Source organism: Linepithema humile, chromosome 2 (assembly GCF_040581485.1).
Source record: "Linepithema humile isolate Giens D197 chromosome 2, Lhum_UNIL_v1.0, whole genome shotgun sequence".
NCBI lineage: Eukaryota > Metazoa > Arthropoda > Insecta > Hymenoptera > Formicidae > Linepithema > Linepithema humile.
This window is the reverse complement of record NC_090129.1, coordinates 7,005,848-7,014,744: the sequence shown is the minus strand read 5'-3', so window position 1 is coordinate 7,014,744 and position 8,897 is coordinate 7,005,848. Positions and strand designations below refer to the sequence as shown.

The window sequence follows — 8,897 nt, the reverse complement described above, 5'->3', positions numbered from 1 at the left end:
GTTGCGAATGAACCTCCTTCTAGACCGAAGTCAACCGACAATGCAGCGATATATTCTGCATAAGTCAATGACCTACAAAATCGTGACCCACCTTACTACTATTAGTCAGCTGATCATAGTGCAATAGTTACGTAACATTATGTGATGCGCGTAAAATAACACACATACATTACACGCACATTTGTTCGTAAACAATGCGAGTGCCAGATTTTTAAAACTTTGTAGCTCTGCGAAAAATTGACGTAACATGCAAAAACGGATTTTTCTGTGCCGTAGATACTTATATCCAGGGTATATGCTTGTATATATATACATATCTACAAATTGATTCGCTAAGTATTATTATATGACAGTGTAAAAAGATAGAAATGTAAAAAGATTCAGATCTTTTATCTGTTTCTGATTCGTAAACTAAATGTAGCGAGTGCTAAATACATGTAACGTCAAGGTGAAGCGATTCTTTTAATTTCACAAATAGAGTAAGGTATATGCAATTTAATTTTTATTATACTAAGAATAATAAAAGTTATAAGTAACTTAAATTATACCTCAGAATGTAGAGCAACTCGATAATATTATATAGACAGAATAATGTTATATGCCATTTCATTTTCTATATAAAATGTGCAGGCACTTAAAGCCAAAGTATCACGAGAATGACATCACGATCGAATACGCAGAAGTTGCCGGACGCTGAGTGAATTGAATTAGTTAGTCGGACGACATTCTATGATCCATCTTTTGTGCGTGCAAATATTGCCTTTCTTTCGTCAAGGCGGCTGCATTAAAACCAATCGTTTCATAGCCTCAACGAGTCGTCTCGTTTTGAGTGCTTTGTCTGTCAATCGTCTTTATCAAGGCTAAGTGTCTAGGTGGCCCACAGACCGGACTCGTTGGTAGTATAGCAATACTATTTTAACCTGTTCACACTCAGATTGAAAGTCTAAAAATTTTTTCTAGTCTATGTTTTACCTTTTGCTGTCGTTATAATGAAATAAATCAATACAATATGAATACTATCTATGCTTATGCACTGAGTTCCATGCCAAAACTTAATTAACAATTTTTATCTTAAAACTTTATAAAATCAATCAGTTAGTTCTTAAATCACTACATATTTTGATAAAGTTTTGATATTAGTATGATTCGATATCATTGAAGGCAAAAGGGTTGTAAATCTTAACCTCGAGCTTAAAAGGGTTTCATTTAATTGTCATAGAATCCTCTCGATAAATTTCAAATCTCGCGTTGAGAAAAATCCATAAAAGATCGCTGATTCCGTCAAAAGTCTATACCGCGCTCTGTATTTGACAATTCGGACAACAGACCACCCCTATACTATTCATCTACCTACTGTTATTATTTTCATAAGGCATTGAGACTATCTCTCGTCTGCCTTTCAGATAATCCAGATTAGACGCGATGGAAAGGAGTCCATCTAATCCGGAGCTGCAGGAATTTGTGAGCGTATTGTAGTGAAGAATTTCCGAAAACCTGCGCGTTGACAGGCATATGGATCAATGTTATGTCGGAAAACTTTGACACCCGCAGAGTTTCGAGTTGTTGTCCACTTTGAATATTTATGATTTTAAACTTCTCTCAAAATTGCTTTTTCCACGGTATTCATCGCATTTTTCTATTATTAATATATTATTACACACGACTGTGGACATCTTTCTTATGGTGTTATTTAATTTAATTATTTAATTTAAATAATTTTTTTAAATAAGGCGTGTTATATACTAATCTGAAAATAAATATAATATTCAAGTTATAAAAAAAATCTATTTCATTAAGAGCGCAAAGTAATCATGCATATAAAACTATTTCCTAAAAAAATATTGAAATTTTTTTGCAGATTCAAGCACATTGCCTCGCTTAATCTTTTTGAATTCTTGAACAAAACGCATTGAGAATTGTAACAAAATCTCAAAAGTTCTTGTTTCAAAGTTTCAAATTTTTTTAGCAGTATTTACATACGCAGAGATTTTCGTCTTTGCCTGCCTCTTTTTTTTCTTTGCCGACAGTTTAACGTGATCGTCATGGAAATCATCTTCCGTCGGCAATTTTCTTTGTCGGGCCACGGGAGATTAGTTACTTGATCTGGATTTCGGAGAATAGATGCATCCATTGATGTGGAAAGAAAAACTTAAAACGTTGAGAGTTCAAAAATATACGCAGAACTCAATCCGATGAATCGTGACACTGCTTTTCTAAAGACGTTTCAATTTCTTCTCACGAGAACTTTTCTAGCAGAATCCGTTTGACTGCAGAAATTGCGAGAACATTTCGCGCGATAATCGGAAATTGATCCGTGGATTAACTTCAGCAATGTCACATTTGACATGTTATAAAACTCTGCCAGCATCTTTCCATATAATATGAATTTTAAACGTATATAGTGAATAGAGAAAAGAAAATGAAGAGTAATTGGATGCAATTAATATATGTTAAATTAGTTGAGAATAACATTCTTTATAATTCACGTTGCTGAAGACGCATATAACTGTAAGATTTGCCATCATATTCCAGAGAAATAGATATTTGCCATTTTTAATAATTTTATAATACCTCTATATTTCATCTAAAATCTTATTAGAAAATTATTTCATATTTAAGCTACCTTATATTTAACTTTAAGATAAAATATACAATGCGCTGTCATGCGACGAAAATTTCCGGGCAAAGACATTCCATAATCATTACGAAATCTATTTAGAAACGTGTTCAACAAATAGATTCGTTCTTCTTTTAACGCTTGCGAACCGTTTTTGTCGTGAAAAGCATAATAAATAAGCAGGATTATGATTGTAATATATTTTACCAGTCAGCCATGTCAAAGTGAAAATTTGGCATAGCCAAAATTTTCATGCAATATGGGAGGCAGTGATAATCGCCGATTACCATTCCCGACTCCTGCTGTTTCCAAAATACTATGTCGAATATTACAATAATGATGTAACGAGCGACTATAAATCTTATAATTTTGAACGTTCGTTCTGGACCCTTAGCACTTCCCATCATTGGTGGTCGTGTTAAGGAAATATCTCGAACACAAAAAATTAAACTAAAATAAATATATGAATCAAAAATATTTTGTTGCTTGTTCTAATTTTAACCCTAAAGCTTGCTTTAATTGATTTATAATTAAAGACAAAACTTGTCCCAAATTGATGGAATTCTATTTATAATTTTATGCTTTATTTTATAGATATGTATTCTAATACATGAGCGTACGTATGTATCTTGCATATATGTTTATTTTAATGTTTCAAATATTTTCTGCTTTCTTGACATAAAATTATGAATAAAATTCCACTCCTAAATTTTATGCGTAGATATGTACTGCAAATTAAATAAAATTAAAAAATAAAAATTTTGTGAAAAATAGTGACGAGGTTACACAACTTCGGGATTGTAATGAATGCAACATTTGCGTACAATAATGAAGCAATAAACGGTCGCGATCTATGACTGGTTGCGCCTGCCGTCTGCCTGATCGGATGATAGCGTCGGACTGATAATACATTCAACTTGTGATTGCTAATTTAACAATCATCATATATGCATTAGTTTATAAAATAAAGTAAATAAGTTTGCATTTTTTGCAGACACTTTTATATATCTAACATAAAATGTTATATAGATATTCTTCATAAGATTGCTAGCAAATTCAATCGTCTATATTAACCGAAAGAGATTCGCGAGATACTTATAACTCTCACTAGATGGTCGGCAATATGAAAATACCAGAAGAAGGGGATGTAGAGGGATGCAACTAAATCTGTCAGTCGGCATGGGGTGACGACATTTTCACGATAGGGGGTCTAGCTTCGTATAAAGATGTCGTAGTCGCAATTTAGTAGAATGCTTTGCTCTATGCCGATGTCTTCTTTTAAAATCTATGGTCTCTTTAGTCATAGTTCTTTTCTCACAATTCACGTTTGTCACGTGCCTTTTGACGCATTCATTCGCATGAATCCATAAATTCGTCCACTTCATATCGTTTATCGAGATCAATATCATTTTCAATTAATACCATTTAACGTGGAACTAATTAGAACAATGCTCCCTGTATATTTTTTTAGTTAATATTCTATTCACATATTTTTTCGCCGTTTTATACTCCTCAAGTTATAACAATATATATATAAATTAATTTTTGAAAGAACAATTTTCACGAAATAGACAAATTTAAGATGATTGCGTTAGATGTAAAGTATCTAACGCGTTTTACTTGCCAAAAATTACGTATAGCACGTAATTTAGCACGCTTTGCAAGTTTATCACAAAAATAGTATTTTTTTTTGTGCAAGCTTTATATCATTTTATTAAGGCGTCTAAGTTGACAAACATCGATCATGAAGTCGGTGCACCAGGTGCACGAACAACGCTCTACAATATCATCCCCATCATCTTTATAGTATTCTGCCGTGTAATATGCGCCGAAGTTGAACGTTTCGCCCAGCGTGAAAGATACAAATATAATCGCACCCCGTATTGCTATAGCTATATCTCTTTTTCCCACACTGGCCCTGCGACGCTTGCAGCGTGCAAGAACGTGCCAATCCTACAGGAGGGCGTAGAGACGCACGTTGGATTTGTTTGCACACCCGGGGATGCACGTTTAGTTGCGGCTGCGCTCCCCACTACGCGTTCGTTCTCGATCCGCTTGCGCCTCGCTGCCACCTTCGAAATCCCTGCCTTCGCCGTGGCTTACATTGTTTGCTGTCAAACATTGGGCGCAAAACACCGTGGTGGGGCCGAGCGACACTGCTGGTTCTCCAGCAGCGCAACTCGCGCCGATTGGTCAGCGAAACCCTCGAGGCACATTGCATCGTGCTCGGTGGGCGTATCCAAATGCCACGTATAAGTAGACTCCTGACAGGGGAGACCGTCAGATACGCGCTGCTGGTCGGTGAAAGCGTGTTGTTTTATGCCGCTCTGTCGCAGCGGTGAAGGGCCGACAGTGAACGGCGTGTACAAGAAAAGTAAGAAGAAAAACGTTTAGTGTACCGTGCAGTTGGATGCGAAGACAGTATGTCAAAATTCAACGATCGAAGATATATACAGAAATTAGTGCATATTTATGTTTCACGTGTGATTAAGAACAATTCAATCCTATGCAACATTTGAACATTAACGGTAACCAGCGCAGCTGGAAGTGCGAACAGCGAAGAAGAATAGTGTAACGGCGAAAAGCATTCGAAGAATGGTGAATATGGAAGGTTCAGGCGAGCAGCATACCGTGCCAGCTTCACCGCCGCCACGGACTTTAAAGAACAACATCCCCTTCAGTATCCGTAGCATTTTGCCTGAGGCTTGTGCCGGGACCCCCGCGCCGTCGGTGAGTCAATCGGACTCTTCCGATGTCGGGCAAGTAGACGATAGCGACGATTGCAGTGATCTCGATGTCACCGGGGGTGGCGCGGAAACGCCGCCCTTGGACTGCACGACAAATGCAACGTCTGTCAGCCCGACGAATCAAAAGGATCCCAAGGAGCAACCGGAAGACAAGAAGAAAGCGGAGAAACCACCCTACAGTTATAACGCCTTGATTATGATGGCAATTCGGCAAAGTGCTGAGAAACGACTCACCCTGAACGGTATTTACGAGTATATAATGCGTAACTTTCCATACTACGAGAATAATAAACAAGGCTGGCAAAATTCCATTCGTCATAATTTGTCGCTAAATAAATGTTTCGTCAAGGTACCGCGTCACTACGACGACCCCGGCAAAGGTAATTACTGGATGCTCGACCCGAGTTCCGAGGACGTATTTATCGGAGGTACCACGGGCAAGCTTCGACGAAGAAGCACGGCGTCATCCAGATCTCGGTTAGCGGCCTTCAAGAGGGGCGTAGTACTAAGCGGACTTTATCCGACGCATTATTCGCCACCGGGATGGCAGTCGGCGTATCTGCATTTCCCGTATCTTCATCGTGCCACCAATTCATACGCTCCAATGGCTGGACCCTACGCTCCTGCCGGATATCCAGCTAGTTTACTACCCGGAGCTGTGACAACGTCGGCTACGAGTTTGCCTTGTAAACCGCAACCTCTCCCGGCAACAGCAGCACCGCCAGCTCACGGTGCGTTCTCCGTCGAAAGGTTGCTACAAACACCCACCGGTTATCCCGCCAGTATCGCGGCGCCTGGAATTCCACCTCCAGGAAATCCTTACGACTTGTACAATACACTGAGATCTATCGCGGCGCATCAGCAACATCAGGCGGCGGTATTCGGGCAGCAACCCAGATATCATCTCGGTCATCAGGTGCCGCTTCTAAACCAAACGGCTTCTAGCACGGCATCGCCCGGAAGCAGTCCGGAGCCGATGGCTCCGCATTCGCCGCCGGTTACTGTTTGCAATTCCGTCCAGCCGACGAGACCGCTTCCTCACAGCCCACCACAGCTTCTTCTAAAACCGATTACAGTCCTCACCGGCCGACAAAGCTGAATTGCAATCTAAGGGTTCGTCAAAAATCTCCGAGTTCTAAAAAGTGCAGCATAGCTTCACACACGCGTAAACTTCTATTATTTCGATTAATTTTATTACTTACTCGATTAAAGCTCCATATACGTATAAATTTACTCGATTAAAGCTCCATATGCGTATAAATTTACTCGATTAAAGCTTTATATAAATTTAAAGATAAGTTTGAAAAATTTAATTTAATTTTTTTTTCAACATTTTTTATCGAATTAATTTAATCGGTCTTTTTATTTATTTTAATATTAAAGCTTTAATATTGGACATCCACTTTTCGGGAAGTTGGAAACTAATTAATGTCTTTACGCGATTTTAACATTTCCGATACAAATACCAGTGATTGTATTTGATATACAATTGCGATCAATTTTTATACGTCAACTCATTGTACTTGACTCAATTGTATATATTTTCTCATATATACGATATAATTGTAAATATAATCTTAAACGTAATATAATCTTGTAAATACAATCTTAAAACATTCGTTTGAAAACGATGTTGACGAAACTTCAGCAAGTCATGAAGTAAATTTTCAAATAAAATTCAGAGTAATATAATTATTGTGTAAATAGTTACGTAGATAGAATTTTAACTTATGATCTCTTCTTGACAGTCGTAGTCTGTACAGTATTGATTAATCAATAATTGTGTATAGCTTGTGTATAAGATTTATAGGTACCTATTCGTAACTTGTTATTACGACGTGTAAAAATAGAAATTATTGTTGCTAAAGATATTATGAATATTACATATGTATATAAAGAAGGAATTCCCTCAAAAGAAAACCCTGTATATCATTAAAATAAATGTCCAAAACTTTTCTAAAAATTTCATGTTGCAATTAATATTCACCTTGCCACTATCTTCATACAAAATATATTACCAACGTATATTGTAATATTTATACAAAATTCTTTCTAGAGAATCTTGCAAATATATCTCAATTGTATAATATATCATTATATATAATTTTTTTCCTTTTTTTGCATATAATAGGATTAAATTTATTTAAATGTATCACATCAATTAATTATTCAAATACGTAAATATTTAAATATTACAGTTTTTCTAGATCTTTTTGGAATTTTCCGGTTTACACTTGGGAGGTCCGGAAGAAACTTTCCCTTGGGATAAAGCATTGCCCAGCATTCAGAAATCTAATGGACTGAACCCAATATTGTCAAAATATAGCATAGAATAAAAGTCTGAATTGTCAATGACACGGTACTATAACAACGGTATTATATGTAGAGTTATGTGTAGAAATGCAAGGTCTTGTTGGCAAAACTATTAGTTTCGCATTGTATCGAAAAGTGTCATCATTTTTCATATATCTTTAAAAAGAAAAGAATTCTCAATGTACATTCCATGTATTGTATGTAGACAAAATATTTTCTAAACATCACTTTCTAAAGAACTAAAAGAAACTAAAATAACTAACTAAAATAAAGAAAAAAGGAAAGGTATCCGGAGATTATTTTTCAAGGAAGTTGCAAGATTTTCAGAACGTATAAATAGAAACGTATTCTTTTACAAATACATCTCGTAAAATAAACAACTAAATACATTTCACAAATAAATTTCGTAGTTTTAAATTCACGATAAAAGTATACTTTTAAAATAAAGAAAATCAGGCTTTTTAAGTTTCATAGCGATGATTGCAAATTTAAGAGATTTATTTTGACCGTTAACTTTGAATGTCGGTATAAATAAAAGGACACGATCGAAATTAACTTAGTTTATTTTACGAACTTAGTGAGTTTTATTAAATTGAATGAAAGAAAGGGGAAGGGTTGTGAACATTCCTCGTAAGCGCGGCGCGTTTACATGCACACGATCCAAGAGCGTGTTGCCAGTCGGTACGAACAGGCGCGATATTGGTATGATACATTGAGACAATGAGGCGTAAATAAGATAATGGCGCGCGCTCGCGTATGTCCAACGGGAGTTTAAACGTCCGAAGGGTCGAGGAGAACGAGGGAGGGAAAGAGACCGGTTAGGATCGGCAGATGGGATTGTGACCCGCGCGGCCTGCCCACCGCCAGACGTGCTCAGCATCCTTATACCTTGGAGTGGCTAACACAGCGGTTTTGTCTGGTACGCGAACCTTGTTAACCACCCGTATTTTTCCGACGAAACATCATCTCTAGAGTCGAAACTCAGTACAGTAATAAAATTCCATCAGCTTAATAATTAACGATTAGTGCTTCTTTTATGATCGTCCAATAAATATGTAAATTGCGTTGTTCGTTCATTAATTAATTTTCACGATGATAGACCATTAATGGATTCTTAAATAGATCGCAAAATAATATTATGATAAATACTTGGGTGATTTATACATGTAGCAGGCTCTTACGAAGTCATCGATGAAAAACTGATTTATGACTTCTTGCAA

General features: G+C 36.7%; 1 protein-coding gene across 1 annotated transcript; it reads left to right on the top strand.

Moving 5' to 3' along the window:
- Positions 1-4,737: 4,737 nt before the first annotated feature.
- LOC105678654 (fork head domain transcription factor slp2-like) lies at positions 4,738-7,327 on the top strand. The gene has a single exon (XM_012378155.2). The coding sequence runs from the start codon at positions 5,213-5,215 to the stop codon at positions 6,461-6,463; it is 1,251 nt and encodes a 416-aa protein (XP_012233578.2). The 5' UTR covers positions 4,738-5,212; the 3' UTR covers positions 6,464-7,327.
- The last annotated feature ends 1,570 nt before the right edge of the window (positions 7,328-8,897 follow it).

Bases quoted from the DNA above. Each gene is read 5' to 3' on its own strand.
- LOC105678654 (XM_012378155.2), top strand. From the start codon at position 5,213: ATGGTGAATATGGAAGGTTCAGGCGAGCAGCATACCGTGCCAGCTTCA.